The sequence below is a fragment of the Thermobia domestica genome, chromosome 8, assembly GCF_964235325.1.
Source record: "Thermobia domestica chromosome 8, izTheDome1.hap1.1, whole genome shotgun sequence".
In the NCBI taxonomy this organism is placed as follows: Eukaryota; Metazoa; Arthropoda; class Insecta; order Zygentoma; family Lepismatidae; genus Thermobia; species Thermobia domestica.
In genome coordinates this window covers 221,149,555-221,174,983 of record NC_137461.1, presented here as the reverse complement: position 1 = coordinate 221,174,983, position 25,429 = coordinate 221,149,555, and the positions used below count along the sequence as shown (strand labels likewise).

Here is a 25,429-nt window from a genome sequence, read left to right as displayed (position 1 = left end):
ACTGTTATATTTTTGAAAATGGAACACGTTTCAACGCTTTTGTATATTCCGCTGCTAAGAGAGGGAGAGCAGTCAGTTATAATATCAAAATTTACACTTATTTATTTACAGTCTAAGTGGACAGGGGAGTTCAAACTTTATGCCAGAAATAGAGTATCTAATGGGATTTTGAAATTACACTTTCATTGAAATGTGATCCTTAGAGGGAAGAAGGTTCAAATACTTCTCATAATCCTATTTTCCCCCGAGTGAAGAACTAGTATTCTAGTTAGTTTTGTACAAAAATGTTTGTGGAAACGATCTTAAAAGAGCGAATTAAAAGAATATATACACAGTTGTTAAGTGATAGCCATCGTTCAAGAAATATGATTGACAATTAGAAAAAAATGAAATCTTTAAGTTTTACGTCCCACGATTATGCCGGTTAGGCTAAAGGAGACGGTGATAATGAGAGATGAGTGAAATGGTAGAAGGAAGAAAGTGGGAGGAAACGAGAGAACCCCGAGAAAACCCACGAGCACGGTGTTTATCCACCACAAAGTCCACACGTCGGGAGCTGGGATCGAACCAGGGACCTCAAGCACCGGAGGTAAACGCTTTACGACTGAGCTACCGCGCCCCCAATTGACAATTAGATAATGGACGCAGTAAGTAAAGGAATTTCCTATGATGATAATTATCTTTGCGGAAATTAATATTAAAAAAGCTTGTAATTATCCTGAATGAACAAAGAATATACAATAAATTGCTTTTGTTTAACTTCATGAGTACCTGGATGTTCAACTAATTTTCGTGTTAAATCTATATGTTTTAAAATTTAATACATTAACAAATAATGACGATAAATTGTTAGCCTAAAAACGATGTATTTTTCATTCTTTTTTGTTCTGTTATTATGTTGATTGTTGCTTTGGACTTCAGCGCCCCTTTTCAGCACAGGGGATATATAATAGGATGACCTCGATCTAAAGTATAATACTGTATTATAAATAGTCCATTCTTTCCGGAGAGAGTGACATAAGATATCTCATCAAAGATACTGCATTAACAATAGAAGCTCGTTCTCCAAACCTATTTGCTATTTATTATTGTTATTTATTATAAAAAATGTTCATAGCCTTGCTGCTGAAAAGAGACGCTAAACGAAAATCGCATGTAAGTACTACATAAATATAAGATTTCTTACATTAAAAAGTAATAAAAATATTTTTCTTCTCTTTTTCATTAAATTTCTCACATGCGGTCTCACACGCCTTGCTCCACGTCTCTCGCTTTTATTTCTGTCTCGATATTTCTCACATTTTCAATCCCATATCTCGGGATATTTCTAAATTTCGTTTATAAAGAGTTCTAAATCGAGTTCTAATTTCAATTTCTGCGGGATCTGCTCGCTAGCTTGACTGATTGCCAGCAATGGTTTTCCGACACGCTACACCTGCGCGGATTCGCTTCGAGCCAGCAGTCCCTGTAACTCAATTTTTGCTCGCCGCGGGTCCGCAGCAGACTTTTCTGTCCGTGTGAACCGGCAGTAAGCAAGCTGCGTTGGAATTTTGTTTCCTGACAAAATGACTGAAACAGTTGAACAACGCTTCTACATTAATTTCTTTGTGTCATTTTGGAGGATACCAAGTAATAGCAATCTGCAAGATAAAATAGGCGTACGGGGATAATATCATGAGTATCTCATGGATCAAGTGCGGATAACAGATTTCTTGGTCAAACATAGCATGTCGGTGGTTTGTCAGGTCTCTACTCTCCCGACATACAATTTCTCTGTTTTTTCATCAGCTGAAAATGCCCCCCCCCCAAAAAAAAAAAAAAAACAGATTTCAGCAAAATGAAAATATTATACAGAACACGATATACCAGCTCCGCGCAGTCCTAAAAGAGGAGTTCTAGCGTTGCTTACAGCATAAGAGAAACATTGGAGGAAGTGTTCAGCAGTCCAAGGGGGCTACTTCGAAGGAGATTAATGTAAGTGTTAGTATCTGAAGACACATGTTTTATAAATAAAAGGTGGATAGTTTTTGAACGAACCACATATACTTACGAAAGTAAGAGAATATACTATATTTGGCTGTAAATTAAGTTATCGACTTTGAAAATGGTATTTTGGGAAACTGTAAGGAAATATTTCGAAACATGTTTAGATTTTGTTCCCAGACCATTCAAGTTTGCTGTCATCATCATCATTTTCAGATATCAACATAGGTATTCTGCCATTATTGATAGGTCATTTGCCGCAACTGAGAAACTTCCATGGTCCACGGTCTTCAGCTAACCTCTTCGTTTGATATCGCCCATCAATTGTAGCCCCTTCGCACCCTCCCTCTCTTTCCTGTCACCATACTCTCTAGCACGTCCCTTATGATACAGTTCCTTATTTTCTCTCAGTTCTTCGAATATTTGGACATTTATTACTTTGTTAATTTAGGCAAAAAATTAAATTTTGGATTCTGGACATTCTTACTTAGTGCGACTGTGAAAGAAAAACAGAGAGCTACAATTTCCAATGACAATAAACTCGCTCCGTTTTACTATGGTACTGTAGCTTGAAGTACAGCTGGACACTTCATCATTGTACGCATTTTCTAAGCACTTTAGTGTTGTTACAATATGAGGGAACAGATCTACGAATGTATTTTCTGATTTCTGTCTTTCTACCCAACATATCATACAAAGTGCTTTCAGTTTGATTTTCTTTGTGCTAGAAACACCAGACTCAGAAATGACCAGTTTTAAGATATTAGCACGTTTTGGTGATTCCGAAGAAAAAAAAAAAATACTGATTTCCTACCAACGTTAATCATGATATTTGTAATGAGCTTACTTCGCATAACTTACCTACACATAGGCATAAGAAGTGGCTAGAAGTGTGTGTAAAATGCGAATAGCTGTTCTGCTAAAATACGAGCTTGAAGACCGTTTATTTTCCTGTCATATTAACAAAATCATTATAAACCTTAATGTCATCTCTCCAATTAATTTACTACAACTTTCTTAACGATATTATCTATTGTTAACGTCAGTTCCAAAAATCAAAGAAATTATTTGATTATAAAATTAGTCAAATCAACATACTTCACATATAGTCTTTTGTGATTTATTTATATACATATATATAGCGTTTACCTCTGGTGCATAGGGTCCCAGGTTCGATCCCCGACCCAGTAAGTTTGTGGTGGACAACATCATATCCGTGGGTTTTCTCGGGGTACTTCTGTTTCCTCCCACTTTCTCATTTCACTACTTGTTCCATCATCATTCACTTACTTTAATCAGCGTCTCCCTTAACCTAAAGGGCATAACTGTGGGCTGAAAAATTCTGAAAAAAAAAACGGATTTTTTAAGCGACAATTTTTCACGCATAGGACTCTAATGAACTTAGGATAATAACTGAATTTCAAAAATTAAAGTTTGTAGTAGCTCTTCTATTCATAGTATATGAAATATGAATGAGATACTCCAAATGGATGCAAACCAAATACTATGATAAACTTTATAAGTTTAAGATGCGAGCTGTGATGCACATAAGTTAGAATAGGAGCCAAAATCAGAATGTAATTGCCAAACAAATATCTCAAGCTTTACAGAAACTTAATTCAAAAAGAATATTTTCCTCTAATTATTTTTAACTCTTTACTGTGCAGTGTTAAATGATCATACTGTCTTTATACGTAGTAGTATGTGTAGTATCTATCTCATTAGTCTAGTGGTCTAATTTTCTTTAAACATGTGTAAGCATGTATTCTGTAGTTGAACTCCAAATTATGTTCAGTAAGACTTCAGGAGCAATTTTGAAGGTAGAAAAGAATTTTGTGATCTTGATCAATACCTTTCTGTACGAAAAGATCAAAGTAGATTAAAAATGAGTATGACTGTTTTTCACATACTATTTAGCTTGTTTGAGTAGAATTTAGTGTCCCCTTTCAGCTCTGAGGCTATATGAGATGAGAACTTAAAAGCTCAACGTGAGTTTATACTTACGCGAACTTCTGACGGAAATCTTATCCGAGTCTCCAGCGCCGATCCACATGAAATTCCATCCATTTGTAATTTTGAAGTTCAAAGCTTCTTATCAGATATTACGTTTAAGACGAAGGCCGTGTTTTCGATGGCTGTATTGGAGATTAGCGCCCCTTTCAGCACCGAAGCTATATAAAACTTGATTCTAGATGGAATTCTATCCGCTGTAATACATAAAAATTTTAATTCTCTTCCACTCTGAATAGAATCAGTGACCTAGGCACTAAAAGTAGGTTCGCTAGCCATTAGAAGAACATGGAGAGCACGTAGACCTAGTGTTTAATGTGGTACCTGAACCACATGAGCACTTACCAGAAATTGAATCTGGGCTCCTCCTAGCGAAAACAAGTACACTAATCACGTAATCACGGGAAAGCACAATATGACATTTTTAAGCCATAAACAAGTAAACGTTTGCGTGTTGCCACAGTACTTTAACTTAAGTTATGGTTACGATTATGAGTATAAATATACATAGGATAACGTGACTTTTTCATAACTAGGTTAGTATATTGCTTGCATATTACGTTTAAGTTTTTTTAATACTTTTTTCTTTGTCTCATCCTTGAAGCAAAAGCACACACTTTAAGAGCCTTGTCAACATCCCTGTGATTATGGGCGACATTCCCAGGGAGTACTAAACTTTGCTTTCCCTAAACAAGAGATCTTACCCGACTTGTACTAAAAGTTTGCATAGTATCTGCATCTTCCCTCCTTGGATGGCGGAATAACTTAAGACTTGATAACACATCCTAAGGCGAGTTAAGAAGAAGAAGAAGAGGAGGAGAGGAGGAGTTGGATAACTCAATACACGCCGAGGAGGAACGACAGAGCATCTTTGGAAAGCAACTCCATCTATTAGCTGCGAAACAAAACTCTTAGCCTAGCTAAGAAGATGGTAACGAAGGATGGAAAAGTGCAGGAGCGGACCCGTATCTTCATACTTTAGAAAGATGCCTTCTTGTTGTTATTATTTGGCCTTTCTTTGGTCGCTGGCAAAAGAAGAAGTTTCTAAAAAAGTACGAAGAGTACAACAACGTAGTAGTGGATAAGATGTTGGCTGTCTTAAGGCTAAGAATCGCACCTTAACAGGGAGAAGAGTAATCTCAGGACCATTAAGAGTCAAAACTTCTAATCGACTCTGACGCTAAACACAAGGATGGAGAAATCTTAGTTGGAGAGCAAGGAAAGGGAAATCTAATTCTGCACACACAAGAGAACACAGAGTGCTCTACGTGACTTTGGAAAAGTCTCTGTCGACGCGGAGAGCCCAGAGGGGGTCTCCTTCTCTCTCTCTTTTATCTCCACATAACAACGAAAGAGATAGGATGGAAACCTGTAATTTTATACCATCCTTGAACATCTTCCTCTCTCCTTCTTTCTTACATAAACACACACACATACACACCCACACAGAGACAGAGAGAAAGAGAGAGAGAGAGAAGAGTGTAAGAAGGAAATACACTCTTGTAAAGACTCTCAAGCAAAATTTAGATTTATGAATGCATCTATGTTGATAGTTGAAGAGGTCAGTGTTGTATAGTTTTTTTTTAAACCCAAGTTAACTACACAATACTTTGTGAGGCTTAAATAAAGAAAGGTATACTTGGGGCTAAAGTCATGCCAAACAACAATACCCTAAACTTTATATATCTACTGTCATATCTAAAGTATGTGAGGTATATACCCTCTCATTACCCCAAGTATATGCGGTTTTAATGTGGCTCCTCGTAGCGTAGTCACTTACGTTCTCATTTTTAGTGTGAGCAGTCGCAGGTTCAATTCCCGTCGGAGGTACTCGGTCGAGAAAGTGTGAAAGCCTTTTTTTGGCCAGGCATCCTAAGTAAGGTTTTCCTCGATTTTCTTCATTCACACCAGACAAATGCCAGGATAGTACCTAACATACAGGTCCCAGGCCGCTTCCTTTCTTCCCTTTCCTCCGATAGTGTGATCGGCGAAGAGCATCACTCGTTATACGCCATCCATTATCCGGGCTAACATGGTCATGGGTGCCGAAAACCAAGAAATTTAATTCCTAATTCTTATGTGAAGTTTTAACCTCATCAATATTTTTGAGATTTAACCAGAGAATCTTTTAACCTCAACAAACAGTTTTAACCCAAGAAAATTCTTAACGTCAAAAAGTATTTTACCTCTTTACGTCAGCACATATTTCTATGAATGGAAAATGTGATATACATAACTACCGTTAAAGTCACCGTTACCCGTTAACATGTAACCGGATTGATTCCATTAAAGATCTCGGTCGAGGTAACTGCTCTAAATAAGAATTGTGAAAGACACAATTTCAAAATCCGCTCACATTCAATAGTTCCTGTGTGAATTAATTAACGGACGGAGATTCTAAGACTGCAAGTTTATAAGGCACGCTAGTGTGATGCTAAGAAGTTATAATCAAGAAAATCATGTCAAACTGATAAATAAGAAGAAACATAAAAATGAAATTAAATAATTAGCTTATGTTCCAGTGAAAAAAAAAGTCACCTAGTTTTTACAGTCCAACAATTATCGCCACACTGAGAAAAATCCGTTATCCGGACAGCGGTATATTGTACACATATATGGATTTCAAGTGTTTACTACGTAAATCTGTAGACATACATTATCCAAGTAGTACATACGTAGTACCTTTTTCCCGCTCACATGTTATATCATGCCGCTGCAGGATGTTTGTAATCTAACAGTCTTCCGTATATTTCATACGTATAAGTATGTTATATATGTCAGCTATATGTTCTTTACAGTGGCTTAGCTTGAAGGTTCAGCGCGCTCCGCAATCCTTAGTTATATGTCCCTATTTTCTATATATATCTTGCGCCCGTGGAGCTCGTGCGCCCACCCCGCGCCACGGAGGTGTTATTTACGGCTATGGTTCTATAGTCTATCTGTATATGAGATCCTTACCGCCTGTATACATAGTTATACGGAAAGTACGTATAGATTGAACACTTATATGGAAAGTATTATAAAACACACGTTTTCAGCTATATGTTTCTACAGGATATCTATATAGTGAGTGAGTTACGTGAAATTGGAATACCACCGTGAAGAGTCTGTACATAAGAAATTGGAACATAATGCAATTTAAGTCTCCCCCTAATTTTTTGGGGTTATTGTAAACTCTGTTAAAATTGTTTCATTAGAAGTAAGAATATTGATAGGGCGAATAGTATACGTGAAACGATATGCTTTTGCTGCTGAGTGCACATTATTTACAGAACTGCAGTTCTATATCCTGATGTGTGTAGATAGATTCCAGTTATATACGAGTCAAACAATCTATAACTCTATATGAAGTATACAGTACATGACAAATAGAGTACATAAACCTTGCTTAGCTTGCGCGAAATGATTAATTTCCTAAGCCAATTCATTGAAGTAGATGCACTGTTAATTCCAGTGAAACGACCTTACATCATCATGTGACCTTATGTCATCTACTAAGTGAGCTGTTTTCTCCAACAATGTACTCCACAAATCTCGCAACTGTAATTTCCGTCGTTTAAATGACCGCTCAGGATCTAACGAGTGAGAAGTTTTGCAACGCCATTTACATTGTTTCTCGGAAGTTGTACTTCCTCTTGTGGACGATTTTATATCATGGCAGTACAGAGGAGGGAACCGTAATTATATAAGTAAAATTGACCAGTTCGTTCTCGAATAAAGTATGTTTTCACAGTTAGTTTGGATGACAAACCATATACGAATATATAGTAGATTCCACCTTTTGCGGGTATTATTTCAACAAACTAGGGATTATAAGAGTATTACCTTGAAGCCTCAGGTCGAATCTTCATGAAATTAATATTATTAAAAAACAGAATTAAGACATATTTTTCCTTTATTTGCACTCATTTTTGTGGATGTCTAATTGACTTGTAAAACTAAAATGAATTGAAATCCGTAGTCTTACAAACAATAGTACCAGGAAGTGAAAGTATATAATTACGCAAGGTTTTTATGGAACCATAATGTGCAAAAAAAAAAAAAAAAAAAAAAAAAAAAAAAAAAAAAAAAAAACGAGAAAATCCGCATACATGATGTTCACCACAAAATCAAGTAGTTTGGGGTCAAGCTAGGGGCCCCTTGCATCAGTGGTCAGAGCTCTACCACCGGCTTTTCAAAAAGCTCACTTCAACCTGGACTTTTCCAACTTAACTGCATCTTCTTTCACCTCCACTCTAAAGTCTACGTTACCTAATCCATCGTTTCTTAACCTCTGACAATTCTAAATTCTAATCAATTCCCTCCGATAGGGAGGCGATTAGAGAAATTGTCAAACCAGTTAAAAATACTCGTGATCTTTAGACAGACTCGAACCCAGCACCTCATGTTCCTCAGGTGAACGTCTTAACCTGCTCAACTACACACCACTGGCTAAAAGAAGAATTCTGCATTGATATGAAGTCTTTAATTTAGTGTTCCACGGTTATCCTCTTTGTATTAAGAGAGACGAACAAATGACGAAAGTGAATCACAAAACAATTGGTGGAATGGGAATTTGGAAGGAAATGGAATAATCTTGAGAAAATTGATGTTATGATAAGTTATTCACACCCCTCTTCTAACACTAGAGCGGTTCCGGGATCGATTCCCGGTGGGGGACACTCCGTCAAAAAAGTGTAAAATGATTTTTCAGGTCAGGCATCCTCAATGAGGTTTTCCGGGTTGTTTCCCCACTCACATCAGGCAAATGTCGGGGTAGTACCTAACATATAGATCGCAGGCCGCTTCCTTTCTCAATTCTTTCTTCCTTCCCTTTCCTCGGATAGTGAGTTCACCGAGGAACATCAGCCCTCATACGTGACGGGTTAACATTGTCATAGGTGCCTAAAGCCCAGAAATCTAAAATCCTAATCCTCTTCTGACACTAGTATTACGTACTGTAATGTAGATGTTTATCTAATAATGCTCCAAATATATTTCTAATTACTTTTCTTTTTTTTTTTTAAAAAAAAAGAAGTAAATTTAGAAATAAAGTTAGGAGGTTCTCTTCATTAGTCACTAACAGGGCACACTACTTCGAAAACATCCTACCTAAAAAAAAACTCCTACTACCAAAGAGTTTAGTTACTTTACTTCATACCGGTGTTGCGGTGGTTCAGTGGTAGAATGTTTATCTCTGGTGAATGGGGTCCTTGGTTCGATCCCAGCTTGAGCCAAAAGATCTTTTAGGTGGACAAACACCGTTTGCGTGGGTTTTCTCCTTTCCTCCCACTTTCTTCATTCCACCATTTCATTCATTTCTCATCATCACCGTCTCCTTTAGCCTAGCCAGAATATTCGTGGAACGTAAACTTAAAGATTTTTATTTCATTTCATTTTGTATTTCTTACTAATTTATCCGATCATGAAATTGTATAGCATGAAAGAAGTGAGACGGAATAGGAAAATTAAGAATACACTCTGATATAGAAGTTTTCAGCTGGCCAATGTATGACATAGGAGTGTGCTTGCACAATCTGACAAGGAATAGTGACAAACACTAGAGAAAAAGAAAGAGATGGGAGAAGATAGGGGAAGGAAATAAGGAAGTACTGGGAGTGCCCGCATATTTAATAGATGCATGAGAAGTTTGACTATATAAGCATCAACTATGTTTTCAACGTTCTTCTTTGTCTTATCAATGCTCTTTCCCAACATCATGTTTCGTTTTTAAGTGACAAAGCCGGAATCCTTCTGATCAAATGCCCTTGAACTTTTAAACTAACTAATTAAAAAAAACCGCTGAAATGTTTTATGGTGGCGATATTGTTCGACATTAGGACATTGTAACGGCAAGGAGCTATTGTTTGATATATGGTACCACAAAATACCACCAGATTATGTAGTATTGCCTGCAACTTAAGGATGCTATACAACACAATAATAATGCAAATGAGACAGTCAGTCGAACGTGCATCCAAAATACCTTAGCATCGAACACTATGACCATGAATGACATATTTTGAACGAGTAAGAACGAAGTTACAAAGAATTGAAAGTTTGAGTTTTTTCGAAATTAGATCTTTCGAAAAAGTTTTTAGAACAATGTCATATATATATATATATATATATATATATATATATATATATATATATATATATATATATATATATATATATATATATATATATATATATATATATATATATATAATCATGTAAACGGTTTTCAAGAGATATACAGGCATAATACCGTCTGCAGAAATTTGATATGTCAACTGTTCTGGAATAAATTGAAATGAAATGAAATGAAATTTTGAGTTTTACGTCCCACGGTTATGCCGGTTAGGCTAAAGGAGACGATGATTATGAGAAATGAATGAAATGGTGGAATGAAGAAAGTGGGAGGAAACGGGAGAACCCCGATAAAACCCACGCACACGGTGTTTGTCCACCACAAAGTTCACTTGGCGGGAGCAGGGTTTGAACACGAGACCCCTAGCACCAGAGGTGAACGCTCTACCACTGAGCCACCGCGGGAGTAGAGACTGCAATATTATTTACAATAACATTTTTGATGGAGACATTTTGTAGCTTATGATGCTTTGCTCTGTTTCTATAACATTCCGGAACAGATTTTGGTAGTTCTAATAACAATAATTTTTCGCAATTACATTATTTTAACAGTTAGCAAACTTTATCAATGTTTATCGTATCTCCGCTGTAAACAGCATTATGACCTTTATGTCGATTGAAAACATTCTATGTGTTTTGATATGATACATAACTAAGCACTTTTTTAGAATTAAAACGTTTCAAGCAAAATAAGATTTTCAATCCCTTACAAATTCGTAATTATTTTTTCGAAATACGTCATACCATGGTCATGGTATTTCATCCTAAGGTACTTTAGATGTGCATTGTCATGCCCGTATCACTTCCATTGTTACTGCTGTAGAAGCCTACAAAATTAGGAAATTTGTTGATGTTTGCGATACTGTAGCGTTCTTAGTTTGAGACGCTAAACAATAACTCGGTTTAGTACTTTTTAGTTAATATGTTGGTTCCAAGAATGTAATAATCTGACATAGTGACATTTACAAGAATAAACCTTTACGTTAGGTTTGCGACACTATTAGCTTTTTGCTATTGTCAAGTATATCAAACCCTATATCGATATTTTCTTCGTTAAAAAAATCAGTCTTTTTAAAAATCAATTAGCTTAAAAGTTACGTGGACGTATTAAGATAAAGTGTCCACCCTGTACAGTGACATATCAACATAAACATTTAGTTATACCTGTATTTATACCTTACACTTAAACGATTTTGTGGTCTCCTTACGTGTTGCGAGGTACTAATGGGAGTTCAAAATGCTAATATAATGATAAATAAATAAATAAAAACACGATTTAAGACTTCTTATACACAAAATTAAGTTGTAAAAATGATATGATTTAAGACTTATCATGCACAAAAACACGATTTAGGACTTCTTATACTTAAAATAAAATCTGTAAGAAATACGATTTAAGACTTCTTATGCACAAAATAAAGTCTGCAAAGAAACACGATTTACTACTTGGCATGCATAAAAAGTCTGTAAAAGATACGATTTAAAACTTCTCATATACAAAATAAAGTCTGTAACAAACACGATTTAAGAGTTTTCATGTACAAAATAAAGTCAGTTCAAAAACAGAATTAAGTACTTTTCATGCACAAAATGAAGTCTGTATATATATATATATATTGCATTGTTATCCAACAACGAACGTAAGAGGAACGGGATCTACTTTTAACCTGGACTCCGAGCCAGGACTAGGGCTTCAATCTGATCAGTTTGAGCGGTATACAGACCACCATACAAAATCAATCCTCACAGTATTAACTGTTTCTCACCATACTATCTAGCCTCCAAAAGAGCTAGACTACGGAACTGGCGAAATAGAAAATCTGAAATCCCTAAACGAACCATACTGACGTAATGGGTCAATAGATTTTCAACAAAAATTATTTTACTTAGCAATCACTAAACATTTTTCTTTCTTTTCTTAAAAAAAGTCAAATCTCTTCACATTATTTTAGGTTCACGACAGCAGATTCAAGTTTCATAACAACATTTGCAGAGCAATGCACATGAAAGAAATTATTATACACCTTGTTTCAAAAAGAATATACGTATTTCGAATGCATATATTTATTAAACTTTTAGACATACGAATATGAAATTTTACACACATATTTACGAACCTCTCAAGTTCAAATTGCAGTTCAAAGTTCAAATTGCAGATGTTCAATATGTCCTCCATCAGCGACATGAACAATATCACATCGATACTCAAATTCCTCCCATACTTGGGCAAGCATGTCCTGCGTCACTGATGTTATGGCAGTACGGATCCGGTCCTTCAACTCTTCCAGGTTTTGTGGGAGTGGTGGTACATAAACGTTGTCTTTAACGAAACTCCATAGGAAGAAGTCACAGGGTGGCAAATCCGGTGACCATGGAGACCTGCTGAGACGTGCCAAGTCGCCAGCTCCTTGACGACCAATCCAACGGTTCGGTAGAGTTTCATTCAGATATTCACGCACTTGGCGACTCCAGTGAGGGGGTGCCCCGTCTTGTTGAAAAATGAAGTTGTCTTCGTGCAGCCTCGGAAACAACCAGTTTTGTAATATAGCGAGATACGGAAAGTTGCTTCATCACTGAACACGATGCGTTGTGCAAAAGTGCTATCATTGTCAATAGCATCCAGAATCTCGTTACAAAATGCCACACGTTTGCGTTTGTCATCAGGACGCAGAGCTTGTAACAGCTGTAACTTGTACGGCTTCATAACCAACTGACGTCTCAAAAACACCAAATTGTTGTTGTCGGCACTTGTAACTTCTACCTGGCACGACGAGTTGATTTTGAAGGATTACGTTGGAAAGCATTTTGAATTCGTGCAACATTTTCTTCAGGGACACGAGGGCGGCCAGGAGTCCTTCCTTTACGTACACATCTTGTATCTGCAAACTGTTGATACCATCTGCGAATGTTCCACCCATTTGGAGGATCAATTTGGTACCTTAACCTGAAAAGTCTTTGCACTGTAATCACGGAATTGCACTTCGCAAACTCGAGAACACAAAATGATTTTTTGCTGCGGAGTAGCCATTTTAAACATATGACGGTTGCCAATCAAAACAGAAGACAGCTGACATCTAGCGGCTATTAATATAAATTAGACTATGTATTTGTTTCTCCAATAGCCGAGCAGAGGCGCACCGATCGATAGTTTGGACAAAATAATTCTTCGTAATACGTATATTCTTTTTGAAACATGCGGTATATCTATAGCATAAACATCACACTTTGACTCACGTTTGGCCGTATTACGAAATTAGAAGTCAATACATATATTTCTTTAATGAAAGTAAACTAAAGTTAAAATAAATGAAATTGAAGATAGGTCGTCCTTTGCATCGAATACTGAAACTTGCGAGAGACTAGTAACTCAGAAGGCTGCATTGGTAGCTACTTTCAATGAGGAAAACCATTTCATTACACTAATTCAATGCACCTTGATCATTCAGAAAGGGGTTCTTAGAATGCGGAACTAATTAAGGGGATGGACTTCTACGTACTGCAGACATTATTTTTTTCGTTCATTGCCTCTTTAATTGTTTCTCACACCAAGAAGCAAGACCACGCTTTATTTATAACTACAGCTATAGTTTTTGAATAAAACTTACATTGAATACAAAGGACTGCACATACTTTTTAATGGTAATAAAGTTTTATTAATTATTGACGAGGAATACATACCTAATTATGTCATATTGGACGCAAATGCAAGACATTACATTATCTCATATAATTTAATTTTATACTAGCAACACTATTTGCAGTCTAGAATATACGTTTAGATTGTATTTGCCAGGCTCAAATGACGTTGAGAGCAATCTTTAGGCGTTTCTCAAGATTGCATAAATACCGTAATTTCATTCTTTACTTGCATTTTAATAGAGTTGTCTAATTGAAGTTAATAATAATCACGAAATAAAATGTTCTTTCATATATGATTTCCAGGTATATTATACTATACTATGTTTTATGTTAATTAAGGTACCAACTCTTACACTGGTTGAAAATTGCTAGGAAACAAACACACTTTCAGGCTGTTTTTTTTTAAATACAGTCAGGGTAGAGTGACTAATATACGAGAACAAATATTGTGGCATTTTTATTGACAAAATATAGGTGGAATTCGCAATCATGGAAAGAAACATATTGAGAGCACTATGGAATGATGAAATGAAATGTTAGCTGCCATGATTACAGAGAGATTCTGAACAAATCAGTAAGGTTTATGATTACATTGAGGACTAATGAATTCTGCACATCCGTTTGCCATACTGTCCACGGAGAATGTCCGAGTTCTCCGAGGGCAGTTTTCAGGTTCTGAAGGGTCAAAGGTGGTTAATTACGATCAGTAACCCAAAAGAACCCTAATTATTCTCAATGAGATCAGATCATGGGAATAAGGTGGCCAGTCGAGGCAGTAAAAATGCTCATGCTCCGGGGTTTCGACAATTTGGTCGATTCTATGTGGGTGTGCGTTCCCGTCCATGTGCAAGAAGTGAGGACCCACTGCATTACGGAAAAGACGCTGATATCCATCAGAATATCATTTCGTTTTTCGGCTGCAAAGTTGCGCAGTAATCTTCGTTCATTTTTCGTTACGGGCCAACCATACAAGAACACCAGGACGATCACACTTGATCTCCGGAATCACGAGATACACTATACCGTGACTAACCTGAGAACATAACTTCGAACTGGATTTCTCAGGCAAAATGTGTGTGTGCTAAACATACATCGACAAGGGACCTACTACTAAAATGTATAATGACACTACTTGCAGAAAAGGTGAATGAATTTATGCATTAAACTGGATTTATACACGAAGTTCCTCAACCGCTGCCTTTTTATAACTATGTTGAATCAAATGCATATTTTTGTTCACAGCGGTGCAGATCTGTAACTGGCGCAGTTTGGAAATCTAACCACTGATAGTTACGAACTACAACGACTGGGCTGTTTCCATATCTATTGTCATATGGGACCTTTTACTCACAACGGTTCAGTTCGTCAACCGTCCACAGCGCTGGCAATCCATATAATCACAACCACATTTTCATTGCTTGTTACTGTCTGAATTAGCTGAACCTAAACATGAATGAGTTTACTACAGAGTTATTCATTTATGAAATCAACGAGGGACCGTGTATTTGGAATACGACTTTGGATTTTTTAAACATAAATAAATATAAAATAAAATAAAAATAAAAAACTAAGTTATTAACATCCCAAAATAGTTATAAAAATGTCACCGTCCTTCCTAAATTTCTATACAAGTTCTTATAAGGACCATTGACATATATAGCAATGTTAATAGGATGAACATTCTATCTCTTAATTTTATGTATTCTTTTGCTAATCTTGTACAAATAAGGAATTACTTAGTCCATTTCATTTGATTACACGGATTATATATTAGGCACTGATATGATTTTACATATATCTGTATACGCCTACTCAACTGCTACATAATTTACAAGTTTCGATATTTCTGCTGCACTTTGCCTGGTCTTTTAGTAAGTTGGTCGGTAACACTCTCTCTGTCGTACTGCCTTCCTACCATTGCCTGTATCGTTAGCAGACACAACTGCAAATGAAAAGGACACTAACAGAGCCACGGCACTTCAGGAAATGATACCGCAACTCCATGGCAGTGTTAAGACGTTAGGCGAAGATTCGAGTCCTGCCTTGCCTTGGACACAAGTAATTTTATTTCTCAACGTTTGCTTTAACGAAACGAAACTTTTGAAATGCCCGCCATTTCTGTTTTAGTAAGTTGGCAGCACTGAACAATACAAATTTTTTATCTACTGCCTTTGTGGTCAGTAGTCATAGAGCACATGATTAACACATGATCGTCATCTGTTTTCTTTACGGGTAGGAATGGAGCGCTTCACCACGGAACAGCGTATTGCCATAGTGAAAAATTATTACAAATGTGAATATTGTGCGGACACTCTTCGCAAACTCTGTGGAATGTTTGGTCAACGTCATCATAGTCAACTTATTCGGAGATTACGTTGACAAGAAATTCCAGTCTCTGCAATCGTCGATGACAAAGGCACAACCAACAGAAATCTCATCCGTAGAACCGTTAGTATAAAACGCAATAAAATCTGAGTGCTATTGTAACAATCCTTTAACTCCTGCTGGCATACATGGCAACTGGTATGCTGTTTTCTATGCAAGGACAATCGCAAATAAACTTTTGATGAACAAAGCAGTCATAGGGGTATAGCACGAAAGCGAAGCAACGAGAGAGGGGGTCACAAGAAATCCTCAGTGAGGAAAAGAATCTATTTTGTCAGTATCATTGTTTTATTACTTTAGCCACTTACTAGGGTCACACAAGTGGGACTTATAATAATTTAATGTTGATACGTCCCACATACGTCCCACGAAATGTTGCTTCACACGATAACTTTTGAAGAAAAACAAATTTTAATATTATGTTTCTTGCAATAGTTAGAACGATTATCACGAGCGAGTTGGTTAATGACTTTAATCCAGTACCATCTTCACTAATAACAGTACGTGTCCATACCCCATTTGATATCATTGAAACAAAGATAATAGAAGTTACACATTTCGCCATTAGATGGCAGTAAAGATCCTTCTTATGTTTTTACTTCCACAGAGACTTCTAAAATGTCTTTACGTAAATATCATATATGTAATCGTACACAGATGCTGTAAAATAATGTTTGAAATAAGACTAAAATCACATATCAGCGATAAAGCATAAAATAGAAGTTAGGTATAAAATAAAGTAAAGCGTAACACTTACCATCTGGAATGGCACTGGAAGTCATCAGAAAATTGATGCAGGAGGCTCCAGTTCCATGTCCGAAGATAGTAACGTTTGTTGGATCTCCCCCGAAGAAGGCTATGTTTTCCTGGATCCAATGTAGAGCTGCTATCTGGTCCATGAGACCATAATTCGCGGGAGAACGATTATATGGATCGGTGTTTGCATTCAGAAATCCTGGAAGAATCAAGTATAGGAGCGGAGTAAATAGAAAAATCTAATAATGGGTAACATTAGCTTCACTGACATTTCTTACAAGAAAGCTATAAATAAGCAAACTAAACACGTTAACACTAAGTTACCGATTTTCTTTATTTTTATATTTCATTCACCGAGAATAATTCGCATACGGATATTAGTTATTGAGTTAAAATGCACTTCTGCAAGTGTTCAATAATAAACATATATTTCAAACCAAATAATGACAAGCAATTCTATCTAGGATAAGATTTTTAACTGTTTTTATTCTTCTGGAAAGTGTTAGCAATTATAATGTTGGTATGTAGTAATAATAGTGTTTCCTATATACTTCATAAATCCATGAGTAGCTGGTAATAATTATACGAAATTAGAGATTAGTTTTCCAACTATTATACAAAAATATGTATTTATATTCAATCTCATTTAGGTATCCTTGAAGCTTTAACGCCCAACAAATGAAAATTGTACCATTTTAAATGATCCGCTACAAAATTAGGATAATTGACAAATATGTCCTTGGAAATGAAATGGTTAAATATACACTACAGCCAATTTTTCCCCAATATTTATTCTCAATTTCTTTGATACTGTTTTCATTGTAAAGTTGCTTGACAACTGTGTGTAAAGTTTCATTAACAAATAAATTACATCATGTAAATACTGGATTTCAGTCACTACTGGTAGAAATGTTTAATGATACCTCAGGGATGCAATGTCTGCCATATTTACACTTGCTAAATATTTCTAACACATCAGAGATGTGAACATTTTTACAGAAAGGATACGTTACCAGTGAAATACTTGCTGAACTTCTAATTGGAAGAAAACTAAGCTTTAAATCATAATGTAGACCATAATCGTTCTGTTTGTGTTTGAAGAAATAATAAAGCACAAAAAGGTAAAAGCCGATATTGAAAATTGAACCTATTTGAAAGTGCAAGTGAGTGCACTGCGATTTTTATCTTTTTACTTTCAATTTCATTACTATTTTCGATATCGATAATCTGGTTTCGTTAGAAGTCAGTGTCAATTAAATCTGTAACACTTACTGTTAGATAAGGCTAAAAGGGAGCGTTTTTCTGCAAAGGTATAGAAACATTCTGTGAATATATTGCATATGTACATTTGCAAGCAATCGTATATATGTAAGTAAGTTAACACAACACCAGTAGGTATGTAAAAATTTACCATATTTCTACGGTTTATAATTGATTATTCTCTAAGAAATAACCTCTGTAACATTTCTTTTGCAAACCCACGTGATTCAAATGTGTTCAGCCCTATTTGGTTCCATGAAATTCCTCCCTTTTTAAATTTTAAAGCATATTTAAATTTCTATTAATCGATGTTTAACTACAGAGTAGATATAGAGAATGAAGAAAAATATGAAAAGCTACAGAACTTGAGAAATTACGCTACAATATTACCTTGTATTGACAGAACATATTATGAAGTCTTTAAGTAAAGAAGAAATATACTTGAACAACAGGAAAAACTGAATGATAAGTGCGGTTATGTTATATGATAATTTGAGTCATATTTTAGATACTTGCTCTTTGTAGTAGCAATTTCAGCGATCACGTACGTTGTTCATCTAGCAGATAATTTGTTCTTAGAAATTATGAGTGCTGAAATTATAATTGCACATAGTATCTAACACTGAAACTTTCTCCTATATGATGTTATTACTGTAATTACATTAAAGCAAATTGATGATACAATTACGTACCAAGTTAGTTATATATTGGCCATTTAAGGATGTATCTACGATGTTACATATGTATTTGAGTATTCAGCCTAGCAAAAGCTGTTTAGAGACAAAATCCAAACTTCTCCTTTTAGGAAAACTCTAAAGAGGCGTTTTTACTTGTACTTTGCGTTCTATGCAACACAAAGGTATGAAAGACATTACCTACAACCTATATTTTAACACGGACTGCAAACAACGTTGGAGGTTAGGACTTTCAATTCTACTATTAATATAAAGGGAGGCTATTTTTTCGTGATGTCATGTGGAACAGATCAATTACTACATTGAAAAGGTCCACATGTTTCGAAATCTACTTTCTCGTTTTGCTTCAGAGGGTCCAGGATAAGATCATTTCAAATATTCATTTCGAACAGGCAATACTATCGCTATTCTGCTACATAGTTGTCAAATCTACATTTAATCTGTACCTAATACACATAAAGAAATACAATACTCAGTAAGCACACAATGGCGGTACGAAAGTGTATGGATTCCATTGATAGGACCTTAAAAAACTTAAACGTTTAACAGGAAAATATGAACGAGTGAGGCGGAATTAAAGAAAGAAACTCAAAAAAATAACCACCAACTTCCACATAGAAGATAGAGATCAAAAGTAACTGATATACTGGACCCGTCTCTGCCAGGATATCCGCTCCAATTGCCTGTTGGTGTGGGACAGCTTCTTAATTCTTTCGCCGGCAATCGTTTTGAGGTTGCAATAAATATTACATTTATTACAGTGGAGGAAACGATTAGTGGTCTGACAGCCTTTTTTACGTATGTATAGGCTAGATAAGGGACGTACAAATCTGGACGGCAATCCGGATAGATTCTGATCACCTATACTAACAAAGAGACACTGAAGCTATTTAAACCTCCTCCTCTGAAATGCACTCTTAAAGAGCGTTTTGAGGTTTTGTGTTGTTATTCTGCACTGTAACGGTTAGCGGGCCATAATGTAAGAGCGACTTTCATAGTATGGACTGATTCCCAGTAGATTATCCTGTCTCCCGAATATATATATATTACACGGTCATGCAACCAGCTGCCAATGGCGGTAGAACACGTGTCAATTAATTTGAGGAAAGAGCATTACTGTTGATGGGAGAAGAATTCCTCTTTGGGAAACAAAAAAAAAAAAAAAATCAAAAGTTACGTTACGGGAAAGATTAAACAATACGTTAGTAACAGAATGCATGCCTGACTATAATTTAGCCATTTTTGTCTGAAATTTAATAAAAAGACGTGCATACGAAATTCTTTATGTTAAGTAAGGATATTTGATTCTCCCTTAGGATAATAGTAATGGTTATTTGTTCTGCTCTATCAGCAAATCATTAAGTCTTTTGTAGCTTTGTCATCAATATGTATTGTATATATATACTTATATAAAAATTAGCTGGAAACGAGAAAAAAATAGTTACTATACCAATAAAAACGTGTCTGTTAATAAATCGTGTCAATTTAATTTCCCTTAATAAGGTTTTAATGAACAATATGTATCGGAGAAGAAGGTTGTAATTACTAGTTGATAGCATAGCCATAGCTCCTCATTAGGCTGATTGGAAAATCAATACTATAATTGCTATGGTTCCCAATGGCAATAGAACTTATGCGAATAAAAAGGACCGACCCCTCGCTTCATTAGTCATAAATCATAATATTCCTACAATTGATAATGGCGCGAAACTTTTCGACTTGAAAGTGGAAGATTGTGAATGAATGAAATGCTATATCGTTCAATGTACCGGAAATAAAAAGGTTCATATTTTGTTTGAACGTTATTATACAGCATTTGAATGGAACCTTTTTACAAATTTTGTTCGCAGTATTTAAAAAATACTAGATCATTATTCAATTCAAATATATTACGCTTAAAGATATCTCTTAATGAAACGTTGTGTTCTCTAATCTATTTCAAAGAAAATTATGATGTTCTACGTATTACAAAAAAAGCATTAATTGAATATATAGGCTGTGAGGTTACTAAAATCCATTTACATGTATTAACTGAATACAAAGTCTAAGAGGTTACTAGAATCCATTAACTTGTATTAATTGAATACATAGACTATGAGGTTACTGGAATCCATTCACTTGTATTAATTGAATACATAGACTATGAGGTTACTAGAACCCATTCACATGTATTAATTGAATATATATATACTGAGGTCAAAAGAATCCATTCACATGTATTAACTGAATACATAGACTATGAGGTCACTAGAATCCATTCACAAATATTAACTGAATATATAGACTATGAGAGCGGGCTCAGATCTCATGCTACCATCTTCAACGTCCAATGAAATTTTTAGTTGTTAATTTAGATAAATATATATATTCAAAAACTTAGTAGAGAATGAGTGAAGTAACCGAAGTTTTCTCTCTGCCTTCAAAATTCTTAGCCCATGAACCTCATGTTGGGCTTCTTACCAAAGAAAAGTATCATCGTTCTCTTATTTTCAAAGCTGCTAATTCAAATCTAAATTCAAATAGTTTTAAAATACATTTTAACTTCGCATCTTGTAATAACTAATAGTGTGAATGATCAGCACAAAAAGACTGTCAGAAAACAACATATTTACATTTGCTAATATTTGGAATATAATGTTCTTATTTTAACATGCACTTGTATTGATTAATAGAAATACCCATGCACACTTAAAAATCAACAAACACATACCTGGAAATCTTATGCATGCTTGTCAATAATACGTCAAACATCTATTTAACTAAGTTTACTTCATATTTATTTCACATCCATCGAGATACTTACTTTAACTGCTACTGTTAGGAAATGTTGGCAGGAAGAAGACAAAATCTCTTCTGACAAGAAAATGCATGTATATTTTCTCTTCAACTTCAACAAGATGGCTATATATTTTCAACAAGGGACGAAAATGTTTGAATGTAAAGTTCAACTATCGAATTTACTTGAATACAGTACGTTATATAGACATGCTTGCATTGCAGTTAATGAAAATGTTCTGTTTTCAACGAAAATTGGATATTTATATGTGGTACCTGAAAGTATTCTTAAGCAGGTCTTGGTTCAGACTTAAGTTGGTTAGACTGAAAGATATGTTTCGTAAACTGACTCTTGTTTGATTGCGTTCAACTTTATTATTGTTATATATTCAAATTTATACCTAATTTAATTTCATAAAATTACAGCTGAAGTATCTGATTTGCAGCAAAGACGGCTTTTGTGATCCACTTGGCTAAGTCTTTCCAGTATTTTTTGACGTTTTTGGTTTGAAGACTAATGTGTCAAGTGAAGGACAAATTTTCCAAAGGAGATGATAAAAACAAAAGAAAGCGAAACCATCTCATGCAAATATCTAAGAGGGAACAAGCAGCAACCTTTGATAGCACTGAGGGAATTCTAATTTTGCTGCTGTATTTTCGCTTCACTACAACAGGCTAGATTAATTTCCAAGCCAAAAATCCTTCTGCATCAGCCTCCAGAGAGATAATATGGAAGGACAGATTGTTTGGTGATAGCTACCGGTAATCGATAGAAGAGAAATTTAAAGTTACAAAAAGAAGAGTCTGGTAAACAAAGAGAGAGCATTTCATCAACACAGAATGAAGAAAATGAAAATATTCTAAAGGACAAAGGTGAAAGGTCGTTCGCGTTTATTGTAGGAACGCCGTCAACGGTGTTCAATCAGTGAAGTTCGATCACTGTAAGAGAAGGCGTTCGGATAATAAAAATTCAACACTTTCACAAGGACATTTACAGTGCTTAGACATGGCGTATATTACACAGCTTTTCCTATATGTGTTTTTGGGAGTTACGCTCTTTTCCTATACGTGTGAAGTTGTGATTGCACTTATTTCTTGGCTCACTATTCAGACTTGATTAGAATCTGTTGGAAAGAAAATATTGGAAGAAGAGCGTGCATAAAAGGCAAAAATGAAAATGTGTGTAGCATTTGAAACACACAACCACATCAATGATCTAAACTAAACAAAACGATTACACGGAATACATGTATAATCCTTTCGTTGTTATTAACAAACCTTTATTATATGAGGGAAGATGTACCACAAATTTTCATTTTATCCAGTCTGTGACTTTACTGTCTACGACATACACTTTGAACTTTATATACCATTAACATAAATAGGATACATCTACTTATACTTCCAGCTCTTTTACGAATACATTACAATGCATTTACTTTTAAAAAAATCAAATTATTTAATCGATTTTAACCCTTTTAGGATTTCCACTTTTTGAGATACATATTGGACTTTCACTCAAATAGTTACTGCTTCATTACTATTGATTGTAGGATCACGGTTCATACCTCGTTTTCTTTTCAGGATAGAGCATACTTTCCAATGGTATCACTCGCGTGTCTATATTATACACCAGAAACAGGAAAATCGGGTAATACCGAGAGATTTTTCGAAAAAAAAAAAATTCGAAAATTTTGCACCCTTCTATCCTGGTCCTGAGTTCACGTAGGGATGTGTTTTTTTTTTAAAAAAAAGAATACGTTGCTATGTACATAATACGTGTGGAAAAATTTTAACCCTACAATCACACCGTGGGGTCACCGGCGACCCCAGTGCATATAAAATGCGTTCTGCGCCAGCGTCGTTGTGAGAGGGAAACACAACACTTCGTCTAGCTTCAGTTCGAAGCATGCTGTTCACACTGCAAGTTGCATTGTTGTGTTGGTGTGGAAGGTTCTCTGTTATTTTGAGTGCTCGGGTCATATATGACCCCACGGTGTGATTAATGAAACATAGTTTGTTTTGAATAGCCATATAACAAATCATTTTCTAGTGGGCGATTTTTTTACGAATGGCGGCATCAAGGAAGTTTTCTAACCAGGAAGATATTGTACGCATTTTAGAAGAATCAGATGATGATCTGTCCGATGCTGATGAACTGTTAAGTGAAAATGAGGATAATGAGGAGCAGGATGGTCAATCGGAGGATGAATTTGAAGCTGATGTTGATAACGATGATGTTGCCGACTTGTTACAACGTAAAGTCATTTATGGGAAGAATGGCAGTAAGTGGTACACTACACCCTTCCACCAAAAATCGACTAGAACGTTGAAAAAAACATTGTTATTCATCTCCCAGGGCCCAAGAAGGAAGCGAAACAAAGAACCGATGCAAAGGACATTTGGCTACTGTTTTTTTTTTTTTTTAGACCAAACTACAACCAAACTAAAGGAGGCGTGGATCAATTTGATCAATACTGTCATTCGAAAACGTTGCCAGAAAAACACGTAGGTGGCCACTCAAGAGTTTTTTATGGTATGTTAGATGCAGCGGCACTAAATAGCTTCGTTATCTTCAGGTGCAATTCGGGATCTAGTTCAACACTGAAGAAGCGTTCTGATTTCTTGAAGGCTCTTGCATTGGCACTCTGTGAAGAACACATGAAAAGGAGAGTAAATAACGAGAGGTTGCCAAAACAGCTAAGGAACAATATTCGTCATGTTCTTCGCATCGAAGAGGAACCGGTACAAAGTGTGACACCAGTTGGACGACCAGGTAGATGTGCTTTCTGTAGCCGGAAGAAAGACAGAAAAGGCGTAGCAGTGTGTTACTTGTGTAAGAGAAGTGTGTGTGCTGAATACCGACACAGCATTTGCGATAATTGCAAAATGTAAACAATGGTAAACAATGAAAACTGCTTCATTTATGTCCATGTAAAACAATGAAAATATCAAACAATTGAAACCTAACGAAAACATTTAATATTGTTATAATGTAGAACTCGTGTATTTTAGACTAATTGGATAATCTGTAAAGAAACGAATTATGTCAACATATATAAAATGTGATACGTGAAATGTATAAGATTATATAATCTAATAAACCGAACCTAACATCACCTCATTTAACCTTACTTAACCTAATCTAATACATATAGATATAATCTAACATATATATACATATATACACAACCTACATATACATATATAATCTAACAAACCACACATTATCTACCCTAAGTTAACCTAACCTAATATTATCTAATCTAACATAATATAACCGTATCTAGTCTAATAAAACGATTCTCCAGACTGGGGTCGTATATGACCCCACGGTGTGATACATGTCCTAATAAAAGCACGGTGTGGTTGTAGAGTTAATCTTGTATCTTGAAAACTAAGGTCGGGAGAAATTTTTTGAGTCTCAAGATGGTCCATTTTTTCATATAAATATATACATACATAAAACTTCAAAAATGTTCTTTAGTATATCGAGCCCTTCCCAACGGTACTACCCACATGTCCGTAACATACACCTGAACCGGAAAATTAGGGAAAAACCTGTTTTTTTTTAAATCCTGCCTTAATATTTTGCCCTCTGACCTGGGCGTGGGTTTACGTAGGGATCTGATTTTATTTTTTAAAAAAACGTTGTTTTTTACACTCATGCCCAAAATCATTGTCGCGTGTCTATAAATATGTTGTTCTAGGAATATAATTTGATAACGAGTTCGTCCGGTATTTGTTTTACTGTTAGTATTGCATAATCGTCAAATTTATGTATGTGTCAAATTTCATGTCAAAAGAGCAGT

The 25,429-nt window shown here is 35.5% G+C and overlaps 1 protein-coding gene across 1 annotated transcript in view; it reads right to left on the bottom strand.

The window, feature by feature from the left end:
• The window catches only part of LOC145693440 (neuroligin-1-like), a 437,693-nt gene that overhangs the window by 291,343 nt on the left and 120,921 nt on the right, over positions 1-25,429 (bottom strand). The window contains exon 2 of the mRNA XM_081769435.1: positions 16,889-17,086. Coding sequence (XP_081625561.1) covers positions 16,889-17,086 — 198 coding nt within the window. The remainder of the gene's footprint in view (positions 1-16,888; positions 17,087-25,429) is intronic.